This window comes from Ailuropoda melanoleuca, chromosome 4 (genome assembly GCF_002007445.2).
Source record: "Ailuropoda melanoleuca isolate Jingjing chromosome 4, ASM200744v2, whole genome shotgun sequence".
NCBI classification, from domain to species: Eukaryota; Metazoa; Chordata; class Mammalia; order Carnivora; family Ursidae; genus Ailuropoda; species Ailuropoda melanoleuca.
Genome location: NC_048221.1, coordinates 68,446,823 through 68,470,890, shown reverse-complemented (window position 1 = coordinate 68,470,890; position 24,068 = coordinate 68,446,823). Strand labels below are relative to the sequence as shown.

The following is a 24,068-nucleotide window of genomic DNA, read 5'->3' as shown; positions in this document are numbered from 1 at the left end:
CTGGAAAAATAATCTTATCTTCCATGTCCCTGTTTCTGGGCATTCTCAGGGAGTCTGGGAAACTAATAAGTCTAAGCAAACTCCAAGTGGTCTTTCTGCTGATTACTTTGTATCCGACTAGGACTTAAAAGTATTCTTTGGTATTCTTTGAAACTCAGTTTCATCTCAGGCCACTGGTGTTCCCCAAGTCTGTAGTGACTTCCAAGAAGCCGCACCTTCTCTGCACATCAGTTTCCAATGGTTAGAATCATCGACTAGACATGAATTGGCTCCAGTGTAATGCTTGTGTAGGGGACACTGTGCACTCACATGAGGCCCCTAATGTCAGATATGAATGTCTGGTCACAAAAGCAAGGTTGGTCATATTCTTTGATTTCTCGAATTCAGTTTAATTTTTGATTCCAGGGCCCTTCTATCCTAGCAGATTGGTAGGATATTAACCTCAGTTTATCTCAGAATTCTCCTCCTGAGATTTTCCCAAGTTTTGTAGGCCCCAGGGAGTGCTAAAAACCCTTCAGGTGGGGCTGTAGTCATCGGACATCTGTTCCCCCAAATTGCCCCATAAATACTCATGGTCCCTGTCTTATGGCTGCTCCTGGTCAACCAGTTATCTGCTGCTGGGCTTCTGATGTGGGAGTCTTTTGAGGACACCCTGCCCTACCCCACTGGATTCACTATGTGCCTTCCTCCCAAGGTGCTGCAGAGATGTGGAACCAGTTCCCATCTTCTCCCGAGATCCTCTCCTCTTCTCCCCCAAACTAGGGAGAATCTCCTCATCTGCGACAACTCCTCTCCTCTCAACTCCCTCTTGCTTCTTCAAAGCTACCTGCTCTGTAAACCCTAAGGCCTCTTCTAGGGGTTTAGGCTTCAAAAGAAAAAGCCAGAAATGTCTTGCCTGCTGCTTTGTCTTTCTGCCCTGCCTCCTGTGGGGCAGATTTGCAATGTCCCTGATATCTGCTTGAATGTGGAAGGAGGGTGGGGAACAGAAAATACAAGGAGAACAGATCACCATCACACAGTATGATCCACTGACATACATAAATGTGACTTTCTATGAAGGTGAAACTCTAACCCTAGGATGGCTTTTCTGTAGAGGTGAAAACCACTGAGATATTATAACTGTTTACTTTTTTTTTAAAATTTTGTAAAGTAACAGAATGGAAAATGGAGAGTTTGTATGGTATTAAGTTGGTGGCACGTGTAGGTCTAGAGTTTCTCTGTGTAGTACAGAAGCCACTGGCCTCATGTGGCTACTGAACACTTGAAATGTGTTGAGTCCAATTTTGTATGTGCTGTAAGTATAAATTACGCACTGGATTTCAAAAACTTAGTATGGAAAAAATGTAAAACAGCAGATAGTTTTTAATATAGATATGTTGAGATGATAATATGAATATATTGGGTAAAAGTTAAGTTCACTTATTTCTTTTACTTTCTAAAATGTGGCTACTAGAAAATTTGAAATTATATTGGTGGCACACATCATGTGGCTGTTGCCTAGCACTGCTCTCAGCCACACTGGCTGGCCCTGTCACTTAAATAGCTTTGTAACTTTAGGCAAGGTATTTAACCTTTCTGCCTCCTGTTCCTCATCTATAAAATGGGAATGATAGATTGTTACTGTTCTATTATATTGTCTGTGTTAAATGATGAGGAAGCAGAATAAGGTACTATCCTATGTTCTAGGAACTCAAATGAAGTAGAATCAAGAGCCTGGCTTTGGAGTCAGACCTGAGTCTGGATTTATCACTTGGCTGTGTGATCTTGGTTAAGGTACCTAACCAATCTGAGCTTTAGCTTTCTTATTTATGAATGAGGATAATGGTGTTTGCCTGTGGGTTGTTAGGAATATATATATGTGTGTGTGAATGTATGTGTTACATATATATGTATGTATGTGTACATCGTGTGGGTGTGTATATACCACACAGTGTTTTATTTTTTTTAAAAAAGATATATTTATTTATTTGGGGGGGAGGGGAAGAGGGAGAGAGAGTCTAAAGCCAATTAAGCTGACTCTGCACTGAGTGTGGAGCCCTACGTGGGGCTCCATCTCACAACCCTGAGATCGTGACCTGAGCCGAAATCAAGAGTCAGAGGCCCAACCAACTGTGCCACCCAGGTACCTCACACACAGTGTTTTATACAGCACCTGGTACATAGTTGATAGGTCATAGTGATAGGTGCATAGTTGATAGGTCAATAAATTATGGGTGCTATTATGCCTAACCATCATCCTCCTGTTGGTTACCCTGCTATTCTTACCACTAGGTAAGTAGCTTAAAGACTAAGTTTTTATTTTCTTCTGATATGCTAATTCTCATGTTTGTTTTAGTTTTACTTCTATTATTAAATAGATTCATTTCTCACTTATAGTCCATTTGCTTTGGTTTTCTAAGGCATCTCTTGATTGGCTGAAGTTCTAATAGTTTCCTCAAGGAATAATCACAAGAACAATATTCCCAGGGTTTTGAAATGTTCTTTCTAGATCTTCATGCTTAAACGACAGCTTGGCTGGAGAGAAAGCTCTTGGCTCACTCTTTCCCCCTTGAGTGTTGCCTATGGCTTGTGTCCCGGTGTCTTCTCATGTTGCATGCCACTGAGGAGAAACCTGAAGCTAGCTTGATTTTTTTTTTCTTTTCTGACTTTATCTTTTTACCAGGTTGTGCAAATGATCGTTTTTATTCCCAGCTTTATTGAGCTTTAATTGACATATGACATTGTGTAAGTTTAAGGTATACAATATGATGATTTGATACATATATGTATTACAAAATGATTATCATAGTAAGATTAGTTAATGCCTCTATCACCTTACATAATTACCATTTCTATTTTTCTTTTTTGTGGTGAGAACATTTAAGATTTACTTTCTCACCGACTTCCAAGTATATAATACAGTGTTGTTAACTACAGTCACTATCTGCACAGTAGATACCCAGAACTTACTTATTTCCCCCAGCAAGCTACCGGCAACCACCATTCTACTGTCTGTTTCTATGTATTTCTTTTTTTTTTTTTTAAGATTCCACGTGTAAGGGAGATCATGATTTATCTTATTTCACTTACTGTAATGTCTTCAAGGTCCATCAGTGTCGTTGCAAATGACAGGATTTCCTTCTTTGTCATGACTGAGTAATATTTCATTAGTGTATGTATTTCATCTGTGTGTCTAGCTACATCTTTCATCTTTATCCATTCATCCATTGCTGGACACTTAGGTTGTTTCCATGTTTTGGCTGTTGTGAATAATGCTGCACTGAATTTGGGGGTGCAGATACCTCTTCAAGATAGGGATTTCACCTTGGTTAAATTTATTGCTATGCGTTTTATTATTTTTGATGGAGATTTTTTTAAATTTCTCTGGTTGTTGTTGGGGTATAGAAATGCAACTGATTTTTGTATGTTGATTTTGTATCCTGTGAAGTTTACTGAATTTATTAGTTCTAATAGTTTTTTCGTGGGGTCTTTAGGGTTTTCTATATATAAGATTATATCATCTGCAAACAGAGGCAATTTTATTCCTTTCTGATTTGGATGTCCTTTTTTTTTTTTTTTTTTTTTGGCCTGATGGCTCTGGCTAAGATTTCCAATACTTTGTTGAATGTGAGTGGTAAGAGTAGGAGTTCTTGTCTTCTTCCTGATCTTGGTGAGAAAGCTTTCAACTTTTTATTGTTGTGCTTGATGCTAGCTGTGGGTTTGTTGTATGTGTCCTTTAATGTTGAGGTATGTTCCTGATATGCCCAATTTGTTGAGAGCTCATTTCATAGTTATTTTTCTTGAAAGAATTTTGAATTTTGTCAAATGCATTTTCTGCATGTATTGAGAGAATATATAAGTTTTTATCCTTTGTTCTGTTAACATGGTGTATCACTTTGATTTGTATCTGTTGAACCACCCTTGCATTCCAGGGAAAAATCTTGTTTGGTCAGGGTGTATGATCCTTTTAATGTGCTGTTGAATTCGGTTTGGTAGTATTTTGTTGAGAATTTTTGCATTTGTATTCATCAGAGAAACTGACTTGTAATTTTCTTGTAGTGTCCTTATCTGGCTTTGGTATTAGGGTAATGCTAGCCTTGTAAAATGAATTTTGGTGTGTTCTGTTCTCTTCACCTTTCTGGAAGAGTTTGAGAAGGGCTGGTATTAATTCTTTCATGTTTGATAAAATTCACCAGTGAAACCATCTAGTCCTGGGCTTGTCTAGATTGAGAGATTTTTGATTACTGATTCAGCCTTCTTACTTATTATTGGTCTCTTTTTGGAATTTCTATTTCTTCATGATTTGGTTTTGGTAGGTTGTATGTTTCTAGGAATTTATCCATTATCCAGTTTGTTGGTGTTCATTTTAGTCTCTTATAATCCTTTGTATTTCTGTTGTGCCAATTGTAACTTTTTTTTCATTTTTGATTTTATTCTTTTTATCTTAGTCTAGCTAAAGGTTTATCAATTTTGTTTATCATTTCAAAAAACCTGCTCTAAGTTTTGTTCATCTTTTCTATTTTTATGGTCTCCATTCATCTAGTTTTGCTCTAATCTTTGTTACTTCTGCTAAATTTGGGCTTAGTTCTTTCTCATTACTTGAGGTATAAATTTAGGTTGTTCATTTGTGATCTCCCTCCCTTTAATATAGGCGTTGTTGCTATTAATTTCTCTCTTTGCCTAGCTTTTGCTGCACCCCATAGATTGATACGTATTTCCATTTTCATTTCTTTCAAGATATTTTTTTTGGTTTCCCTTTGACTTCTTCTTTGACTCATTGGTTGGTCAGGAGTGTGTTGTTTAATTTCCACACATTTGGTAATTTTCCAGTTTTCTCCCATTAGTAAGTTAGTGAGTCCTTATCTATCAATAATTACATTAGCTCTAGTTGGTCCAAGATACAGGTCAAGTCCAGTGTTTCCTTATTGATGTTCTGTCTGGGTGATCTATCCATTGCTCAGTGTGAGATACTGTAGTCCTGTTATTGCATTGTTATCTGTTTCTTCCTTCAGTTCTGTTAATATTTGCTTTAAATATTTAGGTACTCCAGTGTTGGATGCATACATATTTACAATTGTTATATCCTTTTGATGAATCGATCCCTTTATCATTATATAGTGACCTTCTTTGTCTCTCGTGACCAATTTTGATTAAAAGTCTATTTTATCTGATAAAACTATAGCCACTCCTGCTTTCTTTTGGTTACCATTTGCATGGAATGTCTTTTCCCATCCCTTCACTTTCAACCTATATATGTCCTTAAAGCTAAAGTGAGTCTCTTATAGGCAACATGTTGTTAGATTTTGTGTTTTTTAAAGAATCTATTCAGCTGCTTTGTGTCTTTTGATTGAATGATTTAGTCCTTTTATGTTTAGTATAATTATCCATAGGTAAGGACTTACTATTGCTGTTAATTGTTTTCTGACTTTTAAAACTTTCTTTGTTCCTTTGTTCCTCTCTTACTGTCTTCCTTTGTGATTATTATTTGTAGTAGTGTGCTTTAATTCCTTTATCTTTGTCTTTTGTGTAACTACTATAAGTATTTTTTGTGGTTACCATGAGGTTTACATAAAACGTCTTGCAGATATCACAGTCTCTTTTAAGCTGATAACAAGTTACCTTTAATTGCATACAAAAACTCTACACTTTTACTTCTCTCCCCACATTTTATGCTATTGATGTCAAACTTTACATCTTTTTATATTGTGCATCTATGATAAATTAATGTCGTTGTAGTTATTTTTAATATATTTTTAACTTTTATACTAGAGATAGAAGTCATTTACATACCACCATCACACTATTACAACATTATGAATTTAATTAAATATTTACCTTTACCAGTGAGTTTCATACTTTTATATGTTTTTGTATTGGTACTTAGTGTCCTTTCATTTCAACTTGAAGAACTCCCTTTAACATTTCTGCAAGTCTGGTCTAGTGGTGATGGATTTCCTTAGCTTTCATTTGTCTAGGAATGTCTTTATCTCTCCTGCATTTCTGAAGGACAGTTTTCCTGGATATAGTATGCTTGGTTGACAGTGTTTTCTTTCAGCACTTTGAATATATTATTCCACTTCCTCCTGGACTGCAAGGTTTCCACAGAAAAATCTGCTAATAGCTTTACAAGGTTCCCTTGTATATGACAAATCATTTTTCTCTTGCAGCTTTCAAAATTCCCTCCTTGTCTCTGAGTTTCTACATTTTTATTATAACATGCGTCAGAGTAATCTTCTTTGGGTTGATCTAGCCTGGGGTCCTTTGAGCTTCTTGTACCTTATATCCATTTCTCTCCCTAGATTTGGGAAGTTTTCAGCTGTTATTTTTTTAAATTATTTTTCTGCCCCTTTCTCTTTTCCTTCTGGGCCTCCCATGGTGTGAATATTTCTTTGCTTGATGGTGTCCCATAATTCATGTAGACTTCCTTCACCCTTTCTTATTCTTTTTTCTTTTTGTTCCTCTAGCTGGTTAGTATCAAATGATCTGTCTTTGAGTTTGATGATTCTTCTGCATGATCAAGTCTATTATTGAAGCTCTCTTGAATTTTCAGTTCCATCATTGTATTCTTTTTTGGAGAATTCTGTTTTGGCTCTTTTTTATGGGTTCTGTTTCTTTATTAAACTTTTCATTTTGTTCACACATTATTTTCCTGATTTCATTGGTTTGTCTATGTTCTTATGCATTTCACTGAATTTCTTTAAGATGATAATTTTGGATTCTTTGTCACATATTTCACAGATCTCCATTTCTTTGGGGTTGGTTATTGGAATATTATTAGTTTCCTTTGGTGGTGTCATATTTGCCTGATTCTTTATGATCCATGTAGCTTTGTAATGATATCTGTAGTCAAAGAAGCAGACATCTCTTCCAGTCATTATAGACTGGTTTCCATAGGTACAAACCTCTATCTATTCCCTTGTCTGATGGGATTACCTCCAGAATCACAGTCATACTGGGTTAGAGCCAGTTATAAGATTATTGCTGGAACTTTAGTGGGTTCCACAATTAGCAGGTGTATATGGATCCTCTCTGGTCCCTGGGTGAATAGAACTGTGTCCAGTACCTTGTTTAGTAGGGTGACGCTGGGACAAGGATCCTCTTCAGGATCCACAATTGGATCCTTAGACAATGCACCTATTACTAGATGCATGGTAGGTGTGGCTCCCACCAGGTCTCTGTGAGGACTGCTGCCTGGTCACTGGATGAGTCCCAGCATGGGCAGGACTAGCCCTAGACCATGGCGGAGGAGCTAGAGCCAAGTATAGGGCTCTTTCAGGATCTTCTGAAGTGAAGACAGGAGTGTCTTCTACTGGTTTTCTGGGCCGGCAGGTCTGCCAGGCCTGCAGCTGTGATGTGGTTGGAGCCAAATATAGGGCCCTTCAGGATCTCTGGGGCACAGCTGGGAGTATCTCCTGCTGGGTCCCTGTGTCAGCATGACTATTTACAGACTGCAGTTGGGAGGGCCTGGAGCCTAGTATAGGACTCTTTTCAGACTGGAGTATCTCCTGCTGGGACTCTAGACCCTCAGGGCGGCTAGCATACTGGTTATGAAGGGTCTGGAGCTGAGTATAGAGCCCTTTCTGGATCTCCAAGGGTCCAGACACAAGTGGCTCCTTCCTGGTCACTGAGTCAGCAGGCCTGCTTGCAGACTCTCACTGGAAGAGGACTGGAGCCTAGTATAAGGCCCTTTCAGGATCCCTGGGGGTGCAGACTGGATTGTCTTCTGCACAGTCCTTGTGCCGGCAAGACTATGCATCATGACTGGGATGGGCTGGAGCCCAGTTATAGGGCTTTTTTTAGAATCTACTAACTGAGTTTGGTGGGTTTACCTCCAGGGGCTTCTGGACCATGGCCAATAGGGACTGGAACCAGTTCATGGGCTACTTCAGGGTCCATAGCCAGGATCAAGGTCAGTGTGTCTATTACCTGCTACTCTGCATGACTCCTGGTCCTTGGGCATATGGACATATGGTGCTGATGACAGGACCAAATCAAATGAGGCTGTAGCTGAGTCCTCAGCGGGTATAGAGCTGTTTCTGTTTTGGTATCCAGGACCATGTTCAGCAAATTAGCAGCATTGGTGCTGTCCTGTCTTCTCAAAATGGCTCTTCTCAGTCTCGGACTACACCAGCGTTTCACAATCTCTTACCTGGATCCCAAAGCTCCCATGTAGGTACTTTTGTCTGTGGATTGATGCATGTTGGTTATTGGTGGGGATAAGATCGAGGGACATCTTATTCAGCCATTTTGCTCCAAAGCCCCTTAAGTCCTAAGATATATCTCAGTGTTGACTGCTGTAGTTGATATTCCCTGGTATACAGTGTGCCCTTTACATATGGAGATCTAAGACTTCTATTTCAGGCTAGTTTCCTTGAATTATATCTTTAAATATTTGTTCTGTTCCATTGTTTTATTTATTATTATTTTAAAATATAAATTACTTATTATTTTCAAATTTAAGGAAAACTTAGCCATTGCTTGGTATGTGCCAAGTACTATTTCAGCCTCTTATCAAATTTTAAGTTACTTAATCTTTATAACAACCCTATGGAGTAGTTACTATTATTCTGTTCATTTTAGTGATGAAAAAACGAAGACAAAGTGGTTAAGAAGCTTCTCCAAACCATATAGCAGACAGAACCAAGATTCAGACTGTTTATTCTCTTTGTACCATGCTGGTTTCTTCTTCAGGGACTCATTTTATGTGTAAAGTATGATACATTTCCATTGACTATCATATCTATCATTTCCCCTCTAATATCTTATTTTTATATTTTATTCATTTATTTAATCCCTCTAATATTTTAAAAATACTTCTGTTTGTGTTCACCTTCTCTGGTTTCTTACAATGAGTTCCATAGTATATTTTCTTCATTGAATTTCCACCAATTTCGTCTTCTGTGATTTGTTTTCTTCTTTCCTGAGTTTTCATATTTCATTTCTTCCTGTCTCTTGCCATCTTACTCTTGAGTTGTGTTTCTGCTTTGTTTTCTTCCTTCATGGAGATGATGGCTTCATATATAATTTTTAACTCATGGTGAAATATCGATCATAATTTTCATGTGTTCTTGATAACATTTTTGTGAACATTACTCATCTCAATAGTTTTGCTGCTTTTTTTTTTTTCTTACGGTATCCTTGTTTGGATGCTGTGTGCTAGCTTCCTTTTTATTATTCACCACTGAAGGGAGTTAAGATAGGTATCTGTAGTCAGGTCGTATGGGAGGTGGTGTAGGCAGGGGTCTGTGCTTCACAACTCAGAGGCTGGCTTCTCTACTGCTCAGAGAGAGAGGTTCCTACAAATAAGTTTGTTCTGGATGACACTTTGTGAAGCCTTACCTCTTTTGCCTTTCTAAACCAAATAGACTTTTGCTACTAGTCCTTGTCATTGAGGTTCCAGTATCCAGTGTTGCTCACCCTTGACTTTGGGTGGGCCCCCTACTTTCTAATACCTGACCCAGGTCTCCGGACCACTACAAGTCCACTTTCTCTTGCTTTCTTCTGAACAGCTTCTGCCCATCTCAGCTGCTCTGGATGTTATTTTTATCTCCTAATTTGACAGAAGAAGGTATATGTATTTTCTTTTCTTTTCTTTTCTTTTTTTTAAGATTTTATTTATTTGACAGAGAGAGAGAGCACAAGCAGGGGGAGCAGCAGGGAGAGGGAGAGGGAGAAGAATGCTCCCCGCTGAGCAGGGAGCCTGATGTGGGGCTTGATCTCAGTACCCTGGGATCATGACCTGAGCTGAAGGTAAACGCTTAACCGACTAAGCCACCCAGGAGTCCCTGTGTTTTCTTTTTTAGTTCTCACCCCCCACCCCCAAAAATAATTTCTAGGTAAAAGAAAAGATATTGAATTATATAGTTGTGTTTATCCTGGAAGTAAAGACTAAGTCTGGAATATTCAAAGATGTATTAAAGTGAGTAAAACCAACATGAAACCTAATGTCTTCATCTTTTGTGTGGGGTGGACAGTATCTTTCACTTTTTCTTGTCACCCATTTATGTGTCATGCGTTATGTTGCCACTCACTATATTTGCATAAAATTAATAAAGTATCATTTGAACACTTAGCCCATCTATTATCAAGTTCTCAAATTCCAAAATATCTTTCAGTAGGTTGGCATAAAATTCTGGTGTTTTAAAGAGAATATAATTTGTAAATTTTAAAAAATAACTTTTTTGGTCTTTTTTTCTTCCACTATTTCTTAGAAACCGTGATATATCACTTCTGATTATTGGATGAGAGTGATGAAGTGTACTAACCTGCTTAATGGTTAATTCTTGTCACTTTAATGGATCTTTTCCTAAAGTGATTAAAGCTGGTGTGTGTGTGTGTGTGTGTGTGTGTGTGTGTGTGTTGTTAAGTGCATGATATACATTGCTTCATTTAATCCTCACAATTATGTGAAGTGAGTGGTATTATTACTCCAGTTTTTCAGAAGAGAAGTAGCCTTGGGGTTATTTTTTGAGGTTGTATGACTGGTAAGAAGCAGAGCAGGAGGTCTGAGCCTAGGCTGTCATAAACACTCTGCTGTCCTGCACTGTGCAGACATAGTGTAAATAATTTGGAAAATACAGAGAAGAAAGGAAAAGACACATTATTGCCACCCAGGGATTTTCACTGTTGAGCATACTGGTGTATTTCCCTTCAGTCTTCTTTATTGTATACTTAAAACAATTAAAGCATCACTATCATATTATGTACCACTGTGAATATTGCATTTTTTCCTTAATATTATAACAAGTATTTTTCTATGTTCTTACAAAACATCTGTAAGTGATGTTAAAAGATACATAGTACAGTTGACCCTTGAATAACGGGGGTTAGGAGTAACAACCCCTGAGCAGTGAAAAACGCACATGTAACTTTTGACTTCCCTGAACTTAACTACTAATAGCCTACTGTTGACCAGAAGCCTTACTGATAATAAAAACTGTTGATTCACGTTTATTTCTTATTTTATATGTATTACATACTGTGTTCTTGTATAAAGTAAGCTAGAATAAAGAAAATGTTTTAATATCATAAGGAAGAGAAAACACGTTTACAGTATTATACTGTATCAAAAAAAATCTGTGTGTAAGTGGACCCACATTGTTCAAACCCATGTTGTTCAAGGATCATTTGTACTTCATTAAAGTGGTATACTAGAATTCTGTAAATCGCTTCTTGTTGGACATTTGAGTAAGTTTGATTTTTTTTTTTTTTTTTTTTTTTTTTTTTTTTTTTTTTTTTTTTTTTTTGCTATTAGAGATAATACAGCACTTTTTCTGTGTGGTATATTTCTGCCTGTATTTTAGACTTTTTTGGGGAATAGATTTCCACTAGTGAAAATACTGGATCACCATGTTTGAACATTTTGGGTTAGTCTCTCACATTTATTTGGTTTCTAAAAACTGTTTTAAGATGATGTAACTCACATCAACAGTGTATGGGGAATCCCCATTTCATGGAAACTGCATTAGCATAAAAATAGTTATCTCATTTATATTTGAATTTCCTCGATGAAGAAATTAATATCATAAGTAATGATAAGTAGTGGAATTGGACATTTTTGTATTTAACTTCTTTTATGAATTTCTGCTTGTCTTTTGCCCATTTATTTGCTGGGGTCTTGTGTTTCTTATCACATCCTGCGAACTCTTGGTATATTAATGACATTAACTCATCAGTATTATTACTTATTGATAATTTATCCTAGTTATTGTTTTCCTTTTCATTTTGGCAATCATTTGTATGCACCCTTAAAATTTGCATAGCAAGTCCTGTCCCTAAATCCTGAGCTCCTTTGTGATTCCAAAATGGCCTGAGTTGAAAACGAAAACAAAGATCTTTTTGGGCTCTCTAGATTTGTTTTTGAGGTGCGGTGTAATGTAAGGATGTGAACAGATTTTTCCTTAAATAACTAACAGCTGAATTCACATCATTCACTTATGGACCTTTACCTTTCTTCGCTGATGTATGTGGCTTCCTTTCTAATATATTGCATTCCTGGGCTTAGACTTGCTCCTGGCCCATCTACCCTGCTTAATTGCCCTTTCCTGTTCTAGTCTTCCCTTTCTGGTGATGACCTTTCAACATTAATTTGTTTTGCATTCTGCCCTGTATATTTACTGTAGATGTGAAAAACGGATTTGCTATTATCCAAATAAATCTTTATTTCTTGTGTTGCCGAACTGCATCTTCTGAGGGGAGAGCACATGCATGCTTGGTTTCTGTGCCACATTATTCGGTGAACACTTGTTTTCTCATAATATCCACGGACGTTTGAAGGTTTTTATTTTTTGTCCCCAAAACATTTTTCTTCTTTCCTTTCTCTTTTTTTCTTTTCTCCACTCCTCCCCACACACTGTTTATTAGTACAGTTTTGGGGAGGTCCACTGGTACAATTTGAAACCAAAACAAAAGATTGAGCTGTATCAGTGGTTTGCTTACTACAGTTTGTCTGTGTATTAAAGCCTTAAAAAATTTTGTAACAATAATGCGGCATTTTTACCCATTATCAAGTAGAGATGTAAAAGGCTGTAATTATTCTCTAAAGTTTCCAAAGTCATTTAGAATGCTCCGACTTCAACTAGCAGAGATTGAATAAACTAGATACATTGCTACAAATTCTGATTTCATCTAATTTTGACATTTGATACTTGTGGACAAGTAGATATTTGTAGGAATCTGCATTTCTCGTAATGGGTTTAAGAAATACATTGTAATCATCTGCAAATAAATTAATTACGCATAGATTTTTACCAACTTTTAGGCTTTGGATTTTGGGGTAATTTCTTACATCAGCCTCTTCCCCTAAGAAAGTAAAAACTAGTTGTAGACTGAGAGCAATTTTGTCTTTTTTCTTGCTTCATTGCAAAGACAACAATTGATAGATCATGTATAGTCCTTTATTCTGTGCTTGCTTTGGGTTCTTGTATGTACAGTAATTCCTTGGAAGAATTTCCCTCCACACTGGTTTTTCCTGTTCAATTTTTCCAGGACTGTTCTCTTCAGGTGTTGGAAGGCTTTTCCATTGTTTTGACAGAGGCTGCTTAGGGTGGTATATTAAATAGCACATGGCATTTTAAGTTGTTCTTACATTACCTCCCAAGAGTTTAAGGTCAATCTTCTTTGACTGTCAAGAATATTTAGAGAGAGGACAGGAAGGGGACTAGGGTTTGTGGCACCTACTGCGTCAGCCCCGCTGAGCACTTGTGCAGATGGTGGTGGCTACCCTCCTCAAGGATCAAGAGGAGATTGCCTCTAACCCTGATTCTGTGGCCAGGTGCTGTCTAAAACCTTCCCCTGGGTTTGTTTTATGGGAGAACTTTTATGGGAGGAGGCATATCCTTTTGTTCCCCTTGCCCTCTGAGATCCTTAGACTTGCTCCTGGCCCATCTACCCTGCTTAATTGCCCTTTCCTGTTCTAGTCTTCCCTTTCTGGTGATGACCTTTCAACATTAATTTGTTTTGCATTCTGCCCTGTATATTTACTGTACAGGTTGCCTGCGCTGTGTCTGGATTTCCCCACATTAGCTTGGATGAAAATTCAGCTCCTCTATTTATTCCCTTCTACTACCCATCTCTCACAGACTTCATTAGGTGTAACTTTTCATGCTACTGACCCTCTGGAGGTTGAGAAAAGACCGACACACATCCTCCCTGGCTTTTCCCTTCTGTGTCTCCTTTTACCTTCTGAATCCTCTCACCATTTCTTTTCAGTCCTAATGATGTGTATCTTGTAGTTGCAGTTTTTTGGGCTTCTCTGACCTGCTGGTTTATAGTTTCCATCAAATTTAGAAAGATTTCAGCCATTATTTCTTGATCACGGTTCTATTGGTCAACTGCAGTTTGGTTAATCTACGATGGACTTGCCCTTTTTTTAACTAGCACTATCCAGGATATATTCTTATTGTAGTGAATAATGTGAGCACAAGAGCCAAGCCAAACCATGCAGCCATGTTTAGGGGCCCTGCTCACGTCATGACCACTAACATTCCATTGACCAAAGCCAATTACATAACTAAGTCCAACATCAATGGGATAGGGAGGGAAGTAAATTTTTGCTGAACAGTAACAAAAGATATCCCAGTCTTTTGTTTTTGTATGGTTCTTTTTTGGCTCTGGAAAAGTGTCTACTGGAAAGTGAATTAACTTTGGAATCATACCTGGATTCAAACCCTAGTTTTGCCACTAACTACTCGTGTGACCTTAGCAAGTTACCTAACCTTTCTAAACTATGTTCCCTCAGTTGTAAAAATGGTAATAACCTTTACCTCATATGACTTTTGGGAAAATTAAAACATGTAACACACATGGAAATGTTTAGTACAAAATTGGCATTCAATTAGTGTTAGTTTCCTTTTGGGATTCCAAGTGGGCTTTTATTGTAGACATTGGTTCTAGGAAGTAAAACAATCTGACAAGATACAAAAACCTCTGTCATAAAGAATATTTTTAGAATAGGCATGATACTGGCCAGTTTATTTTCATTCACAATGATGGATGAGAATTGGAATTTGGATCCAGGAAGTGAATACTGTACTGTTCAACTATATCCTGATAGGAGGAAGGTCCATTTTCAAGGTTGATACTAGGGGTGGGCCTCCTTCAGGAGCACCTATTCTTTTACTAGAAGTAGAAAGTAGGATTATACTGTGGGGCCTTTTCTGAGCATGACTTTCTCCTACTTCCCTATTGTCAGACTGGGCTCAGGGAGGAGCTTGAATGGTGCAAGAATAGTTTTAAATTGGATGTGGTAGTTTTCAGTTCTCAGAAGCTTTCATGTAGATTGTTCTGGATGGGGCCTGGGTTATTGCTCTTTGGGGAAGGTGTTTTCCAGGGACTATATCTTTAAGGGGTACAGTCCTAATCCTGTGAGGAGCTGGCTACTCCTTAGGTTGTGAAAGCCCTGTGGGCCTAGAGTGAGGGGTCTATTCCATTGTTTGAGGACTCCCTTTTAGGAGGGAAAAAGGCTTCTGATCTCTTGGGTTTGGAGCGGACCTCATCTTTGATATTGGTTTTCTCTTCTTGTTTTATCCTTGAAAAATTTAATTAAACTGAAACTGTAAATACAGAATAGGAAAATCATGTTAAAGAAAAAAGGGCACTCAAGGGCCTGGCATCAGACTAAAGAAAGGAAAGAATTTCGGCATGGATGTAGCTATCCTGGGATCTAGGCGATTGGGGATGTGGACAGTGGGCTTATTTTAGATGGTTTCTGATGTCAAGCTCTTCCGAATCGGAAATTCAAGGCACTCCTGTGGTAGAATGAGCATCCAGGCTGACAGCCATGGTCAGAGCTCTGTGCTCCCACTTCAAGCCAGAGAAGGAGGTGGAGGAGGAAGAGGAAGAGGAGGAGGCAAACTGCAGACACTCGGGGCACAGTTGTAACTTCAGCATGTTCCATACATACAACCAAAAGAGCTACGAGCTCAGGACCGTCTCATGGCTCCAGGAGGTCAGGGTTGGCCAGCACAGCATCTTTCACTTATGCCTATACCCATGTCAGGCATCACCGATGGATTCATCATCGTCCTTCCCACTGAGCAGTCCTGCCCTGGGCCCTCCACATTGCTCGCTGGCCAGCCCCTAACAGCAGAACTACAGACAGGGTTCATTGCACTTACCACCATATTGGCTCTTGTCTCCAAGAGAAAGACTTTTCAAGGAATAAGTAAAAAGGAGTATCAGGTAATAGGAAAGGGTACTGTTTTTCTGAGAGTGTTTTTGTTTGTGTCTGGTATTCCTGGCAAAATGGTGCTAGAAAAGGTGCTCAGATCAGCTAGTTTTATCCTGAAGTCCAAGTATGCTGTAGCTGTAAAAATTTGGCTGATTCTACCTTTGGAAGCTGTACTTTTTTGCGTGTGTTGATGGAGATAAATGCATGAACTGAAACTAAATATTATGAAACCAAATTTTATTTGCTTTAAGATATGTTCGGGCTGTTAGGCTTGGAGAGAAAAAAATAACCAAGTGTGTTCTTGGAAGGCACTTCCGATCTTTAATTAGATATTTGAAGTTTACAGGCCCATCACTCAGGCTTGGCATTGCCTCTTAGTTTCTAATCTCTGATTTAATTTAGAAGCACTGATTGTAACTTACTGACGGCAGGAGGCTCTCTCAGAGGTCTTCCTTCTCCTTAGAACTCAGTTCAATTCAATGGATGGAGCTGGACCAGCTGCACTTCCAAAATTGTTGCCACATTACAGTTTTCAAGGCTGAGAGACTTTAATTATCTCCAGAGTCCTGCTCCTTCCAATAATGGATTGCCTTGAATTTCTGTGAGACAGGGGTCTGGTTAGTTAACAACCATTTGTTCAACACCTTCTGTGTCTTTAGAGGCTCACGAGGGCCGAGGAAGAGATTCTGAAGGAATAAAAGACATGGTTCCTATTTAGGGAACCTCAAACTCTTAGAATATCAATTATGCTTCTGCTTGGTGATTTAAAAGTTGTTCCTTCCCACTGTGACTCCAGGAGCCCAGTTTAGGGTTTAAGAATTTCCCACCTCCACCTCCACCCTCTTCTTCCCTACACCTGGTATGTGTGAAGGTCTACTTTTCCTAACCAGAGAGTAAGACACTTTCAGGGCAGGGAGCCCTTGTATTCCTTCCCCCATAGCGGGTTTATATCCTGGGATCCTTGTTATTTTCAGCTCCTGCTGCAGAATAGCCTATCACCAGGATGCCTCCACTGCTCACTGTAGTCCTTTCTCAGCATGGGGCAGTGATGGGCTCAGCCCAGTTCTTTGGTCACCAACACAGTCCATCTTTTAGAATCCCACTGAAATAATTGAGTGGGTCCAGACATCTTGAATCACCTAACAAAACATATGGCATAGAGAAATCCCTCAAGAATCTCTTAAAAATTAAATTGAATTACTAAATAAAAGAGCCGGTGTCAATTTCTGATTACCTTTGAATAAACTTGCCCTGATTTGAGGGCACATTTGCCTTTGAAAGTCAGGCACTGTGCTGAGCTCTGGGGATACAGTGATGAAAAAGGAAGTCCCTCTCCTCAGGAAGTTTATACTCTGAGGGAGAGTGGTTATAAAAACAGATAAACATAGTTCTGTCTTCAAGGAAATCACAGTTGGGTAATGGAGACAGACATGCAGATAGCAGAAGTCCCACACTTGAGAACTGTCAGAGCTACTAGCCCCACGAGGCTGTGCTGTGGGTGACTGCCAATCCCAGTGTAGTCAGTTGCCAGCTAAGCCAACAGATGTGCGTTGCTGCCTGCCAGAATCTCACAGTAGGCCCTGGCCTTGGAGATCAGCTCTCCAACCATCATCACCTACAGATCAGAATTACAGGCTGGGTGCTTTCCATCCCAGGAAGAGATGAGTCTATAAGCCCCTTGAAGGAAACTAAAAGCAACCAACACCTAACATGAGATTTGCTTATGTAGATCTTGTGTTGTGATCATTTACGAGGATACACAAGGACAGTGTTCCAGTGTGGAAAGAGAATGGGCAGCTTTGGAGACAGACAGACCTGGGTTGAATCCTGACTGCACTCCTTATTAGTTGGGTGGCCTTGGTTAAGTTTCTTAATTTCTCTGAAGCACATTTCACTCATCTGTAAAATGGGGGTGATGATCCCTACTTACATGATCGTTGTGAGAGTAAATGAGGCAATGTGTTTAAAAGCCCAGCGCAGTGGCTGGCACATAGTAGGCACATAGTAAATTTTAGTTTTCCCCTCTTTCTCCTTCTTGATGCATCAGCAGGAGGCTGGCATTATAAAATATATCTGATCTAAAATACACAGCACTGTTAGAAATAGTGGAATGTAATGAGCCCTATCAGTGAGAATGTCCTGGAATGGGTATCTAGAAAGTGGTATGTCAGGGATTCTCCAGCACTTTGAAGGGGAAAAAGAGCTCTGACTTCTTTGCAGAGCACTTCTTTAGGGCAGGAATAGGGACATCAGGGTATTAGAATATTGTTCCCAGAAATGACTCAACTTTTTTTCTCCAAGAATATTTTGTATAGAAATAATTTGTTTACATTCTCGTCTCACCTGTTAGACTAAAGCTTTGCAAAATTTTGTTGTAAAAGTATCACTGGGATGGTTTTGGGAGTACAATTTCCTGGAGTCTCCTCCCCCCCAACTCAGAATGAGTCTGGGCTATGGCCTAAGAGTTTGTACTTTGATAAGCACATTGGGGGGTTCTGACATAGGTTCTGAGGACCACAGTTTGGGCAGACTACACTGGAGTGAGAGCCCCTTAAAAGCTTGGACTGTTTCCTGTTCATTCTGTATTTCCAGTGCTCAGATATAATAAATACTGATTGAGTTTGGTTGAATAAATGAGTGAACAGGATCCTCTAAGAAGATGTCCTGTTGAGAAGAGGATATTTTAAAATGATTGGATTCCTGGGTCCTAGGTCAGTGTCTTGTGAGTTTGAAGAAAATAATTAGTCTGCTTAAACTTGTGAGTGAGACCCAGTCCCTAGTAGCCCACATGACCCATTTCATAAAAGTGGGCTTTTGTTGAGGACAGGAGGCTGAGCAGATGCTAGTGTGGGGTTGTTCCCTCAAAGAGTAGCCCCAGCCTTACTGTTTCTCTGTTGATTCAGGGTTGGTTGACAGAAATCAGGGAGCAGCTCTGTGACCATCTTGCACTCATTTCGTGCATTGTAGGTCCCTTAGAACCAAAAAGAAGTTCAGGCCTTTTTATGATGGAAAAGCTGAAAAACAACAATTTTAACAAATTTTCTCTAAAGGAAACTCGTAAGTTCCCCTGAATTTACCATTTCATTAAAACACCTCTTGATTTGGTGCCTTTTAAAGGGTATCACCTATTCTAAATAGAATAGATTTATTGAGCCACACTTTATCTGTGGGCATTTTGGGCGTTCTGTAGATATTTCTTCTCTGTCTCTGTGCCTGTGTCTTTATCACCTGCTTGCCCAGTGGCACCCAGAGCCTGGGGTCATCCTTCCTGCTGAGTTTGGTGGAGAATAGTGATGACTTATATTCAAGTTTTCTAGGCGAATATTGGATGGTTAGACTGCATTACACTTGTACTTTACAGTGTTCCACTTAGAAGAGAGAGGCCCCAGGAGATAGTATCACACCTACTTATTAAGAGTTGCCCACACTTGGTATTTGAAATTACTTTTAAGGCATCATGGCCCTTATGAAACATTCATTGCTCCTGGAAAATGCTAGACGTTTATCCAGATGGTGAAATGACTCTATTTTCTTTAAATTAATTAGTTGTTGATTTCCACAGGGCGACTGAGTGCAGCTGCACATGCACCTCAGTGGTTGGGGCGGTGGGGCTGGATTGAGCCAGAAGGTGTTCAATGACCTCTCACCACCAAAACAGCTTAATATATGATTTAACACAAGTAACCGGGGATTTTCCATTACAACAAAAACTACTGATTTTTCACCACTTGCAGTACATTTATGGATGTCATTGCCCCCTTTCACCAGACCCTTATTATAATTTTAGCTCTCAGGGGATTTTAGTGCCCTCATAGTTTAGTTAAAGAAGAAACACACACACACACATTGTATTGGTTTCTGTAAATAGAAGCATGTGCTGCCTTTTCCTGAAAATACTGCCTTTTGATAGTTCTCTTCAGTTCTTTTAGATCCTCACAGCTGAGCAGTAGTTTAGGGCTCCAGAAGACAGCAGTCTCTATCCATCTGGGTCGGTTCTGCACTCAGCAGTCCTGGGCAATGGGGAAGGGCCACAGACAGATGAGCCCGCAATGGGACTAGGGAGGGGTCTGGGATTCAGGGCTGCTGATGGTGCTTTTAGTTTCTGGCTTGCCCTCTCCCTGTGCTGCATTAACTTGTCCTGGGACCAGTGTCACCCCCTAGCTGCTTTTTGAATTGCCTTTCCCCTCCTGCCCTTGGGATGCTAGTGTTTCAGATACGTGGGGGGAGCCTTGTGTCGCTGTGGCAGGAGGATCTAAAAGGAAGGGACTTACTGCTTGAGGGCATGTCATTGTTAATGTCTGGAATACTTAGGGCATAGTCATATGCTCAAATGATGTGGGTCTGTTTTGTACCACTCAGAAGAGTTTCTTGCAATGTTGGGACCTGTCAATCCTAAAGCGGGGCAATTCCCCGAGGAAAGAATGTATCTGGTGCTTGTTGTTTCTTTGTGATAAGGACAATAAAAAGAAGGAAGGATAAGAATTCTTGCTAAAAACACTGGCTCTTGTGCTAAGTGCTGTGGAGGATACAAAGAAAGAAAAGACATTGTCCCTACGTTCAAGATGTTTACAATCTAGTGAGCAAAATCAGCCCATGAGAACATAAGCAGTAATCCAAGGCCGCGCGCTCACACCGTAGGAGAGTTTTAGACCACAGCTCTTGACAGCAGGATGACCGGGCACACGCTGCTTAGTGGTGAGCTATGTTGTAAGCAGCTGCGTACTAAAAATAAAGCATCATGTTTGTGAAGGATCGACTTAAATTAGACTGGATTCAAGGTCATGCAAATACTAGTTCACCATCACTGGCTGATGCTTCTTTGTCCTCCTTGAAATTGGTGGTTGTGGTGATAGGCAGCCAGGAATTGCATATACTGTCAGCGTATTTAAGGGAGGAGGGGGGACCTGCGAGTGTGTTCTGGCAGCAAAAGGACTGAGAACAGTGGTTGTGGCTAATGCCTTCGATGGGATTGAGAAGGAGCTGGAGGCAGATCACTGTTTGCTGAGCCAACCTTGGTGGTGGAGGCTGGACAGCACCTTGAAAGAAGGGTGGGGTGAGTGCAATGGAGGCTCTGAGTTTCCTGATGGTGAAGAGAGTGGCGATCAGGGGCCCTAGAGGGCTGGGAGGACAGTGCCTTGATCAGGTGGCAGAGCATTAGAGGGACATTATGGGGACTTGAACCCTGGACTGGATTGCAACACAGGGGAGCAGGGCCCTCAGCACTGGCAGTGCCCATCTACCACGTAGTAAGTGCTTGACAAATATTTGCCAAATGAATAATTAATGAATTGGACTCTGACAACTAAACTTTATCCTGTAGGTGAGACATGGAAGATTTGACAGGGACGTGGTGTTCCCCTGACGTATCGAAACATATCTGACCTGGGGGCTCATTTCATTTGTTAAACCAGCTGGTCTGAGAAATCAATACTGGGTGCTAATGAAAAACAGCAGCTTAATGTGACATCTCTCCCAGCTGGTGTCAGAATTGTGTGAGCCTCCAAATTGCTACCTCATGGCACACAGGAGATATCAGGACATGGTGCAGGAGGGGGACGTTTGGGCTGAAAGATTTTGTGGTTTGTCTGGGATGTCTCTTTGAGGAGCCCCATCCTGCTTCTGTGCACAGCAGATCTTGGCTGGCTTGTCCCCTGATGATCAAAATACCTTGATGCTTCCTCGTGGTTTTGTCTCCTCTGTGGTTTAGCCTGCGGCAACTCAGATTCACAGAGCTCTCTGAATACTGGGATTTCCTGGGCCTTGTCCTCCATCCTCTACGTCTTCAGGAGGCTGTCTCCCTGGGCTGCAACTGTCCAATACCCCAGCGAGGTCCCTTAGAAGTGACCCTGAATTTTTCCTTTGTTGCTGACTTGTGGTTCACAACCTCTTAAGGTACTTTTGGCAAGTCTGGGGAAAACGGAAAGCCTTGACTGATTCGAAACTTTTAAAGAGAGGATTCTGCTACTTGACAGCTCTGTGCTACAGTAAGCAGCTGGAAGTCAGGTTTAAGTCCCTTGGGCTTAAGGTTTGCTTTTGGCAGCAGGTTGCAATATCTTTGGAGTTCCAGCACGGAGCTAGATAAACATCATGTTTCACTCCTTGGGCTATCAATGGCTGTGAGGAGCCACGGTGGCCCTCCATCTCTGTCAGGGCTTGTCAGTTGCTTCTTTATGAATACAGCTTTTAATACTCTCTCACTCCATCTGGCCAGATTCGGGAGGGCCAGATCCCTGGTATCCCTTTACTTTTGCCCTGCCCTTCTTGACTACATTTGAAAGTCAGAAACATCGACTGTGGTCTGCCCTGGTCTGTCCTGGTGGCTTAAGGCTAGTTCTTTCACCCTGGATAGATGAGTCTCCTGGGGCAGCCCCTAGACCTGATGGTGGTCTCTCATTCTCTGTGGGTATAGGATCTTAGGCATCAGTGGACTATTACGTAGATGGGCTTGGTAAGTGGGATCTCAGTAGCAGCTGGGGGGGGGCTGCAGGGACCCTCTGTAACTATCCATTTTTTCTCTCGGGCAACTGTGCAGGGTGCCAGAGTTGGTATAGTCACACCAACTTGGGTTTGACTCCCTGCTCTGACACTTACTGACAGTGTGACCTTGGACAACTCATTCTGCCTCAGTTTCTATACGGCTGTAGAATGAGGACAAGAGTAGAATTTGCCTGCAGAGCTGTGGTAAAGAGAAAGAGAGAACGTTTAGAAAGGCCCAAGCACAATACCAACCACAAAGCAGGTACCCTCAAAGGTATTTATCATTAGAGAGTTTGGATTAGCTTACTTTAATGATAACATCATCAGTGTTCTCTGAGCTGACTGTATACAGTCTGTGAGATTGAATTAGTTGCTTTTTTAAAAGCTTTTTATTAGAATGGAGTTTTTAAAACTAGAGAATATATCTGCTAAATTCTCGTTACTACAACCATGTTAGAAGCAACCCCAGAGCAGTTATTCTCCGGTAGCCCCTGTGATGCCTTGAGTAGTACCCGACCAGTGGCTGGGCCCGCAGATGCCACTGAAAATGGGAGGTTCTCTTGTGGCCTCTTGGAGTCACCATTGCCTCGTGTGCACAGCCAGCTCTAGTCCAGAGCTGTGTGGAGATTATGGTAGGTTTACATACATTTTAAAGAAATAATAGAGATACCCAGGTGCTCTTTACCCAGTTTCCTCTATGGTAGCATCTTGCAAAACTGTAGGACATTACCACGACTGTCACATTGATATTGATGTCAAGATACCACCACAGGATCCCTTATGTTGCACTTCTGTGGTCATACCCATTTCCCTCCTGCTCCTACACCCTCCTTAATCTCTGGAAACTACTAATCTGTTAGGGCGTGGACCTCTTACCCATAGGATAACATTTTATTGATTGATTATGAGAATGAGATTAATATCTATATTAAGCCATATCATTTTGAAAAAAATGTACAGCCAAACCCTTAACTAAAGGGTTAAGCCTAACCCTTAATTGAGACAGCAGAGATCCAGAAAAGGAGGCCAAAGGATCATTTCTTACATTAGGGGAAAATTAATACTGTGAAGATGGTTTTCAGAGAAGTGGGAAATCTCAGCTTAATCAGGAAAGGTTAGGAATTATTACTTTCATATACCCCTGAATTTCTCTTCCTTACCCTGGCTTTTATTAGGTGATTTTGAATAATTTTATTCTATATCTTATTTGAGTATTATCAAGAATTCATCTTAAAATATTATAGCCGGTACAAATATTTATAAAGATTTATTGCATCCTAAAGTCTGCATTTATGATTTCTTGAGGTGACAGCACTTCCTTAGGGATTTTAGTTCTGATTCTTAGATTAGTGAGGAAAGTGGAATTTGAGGTTCAGAAATGTTCCAGAAACTTGTCTGGGGTGTCTCAGGCCTCTGGGACTACCAGAGAGTTTTTGGGCCTGCCATAGCTACCCACTCACGCTGTGTTTCTCTTCCCAGGAGCTGGAGTCAGAGAGGACGTGTTTCTCATTTGGAGGGAGATGGAGGAAGCCTGCAGCACTCTGGCCCAGATCCAGAGGCTGGTTGCTGAGCCACCCAAGTCCGAGGTGGCCCCAATAGACCAAGGTGGGTGCTGTTTATGTTCATAGTGTAAGAGTCATAACCGTTACCAGTTGGGGATGAAGGACTCTTTCCTGAGGAGTTCTTCCAGAGTTGTGCTGTGGTTTATATGTGCGTGTGTATGTGAGTGAGAGAGTGTGTGTTTGTGTGCGTGTGTTTTTGTGCATGTGTGAGATTGTCCAAGAAAAACCAGTTGGACAGGAAAGTGGTAACTATTGCTAGGAAAAAGAGGCCTCAGTGTAGAGCTGGGCTCAGTGATGACTATAACACAGACAAGTGAGGATTTGTAGCCAAGGCGCAGGGTGGGGTTTGTGGATGGAAAATTGCTAAGAGGAAACATCAG

The 24,068-nt window shown here is 40.4% G+C and overlaps 1 protein-coding gene across 1 annotated transcript in view; it reads left to right on the top strand.

Moving 5' to 3' along the window:
• The window catches only part of VWA3B (von Willebrand factor A domain containing 3B), a 223,810-nt gene that overhangs the window by 39,823 nt on the left and 159,919 nt on the right, over positions 1-24,068 (top strand). Inside the window, exon 8 of the mRNA XM_034657268.1 lies at positions 23,606-23,731. Coding sequence (XP_034513159.1) covers positions 23,606-23,731 — 126 coding nt within the window. The remainder of the gene's footprint in view (positions 1-23,605; positions 23,732-24,068) is intronic.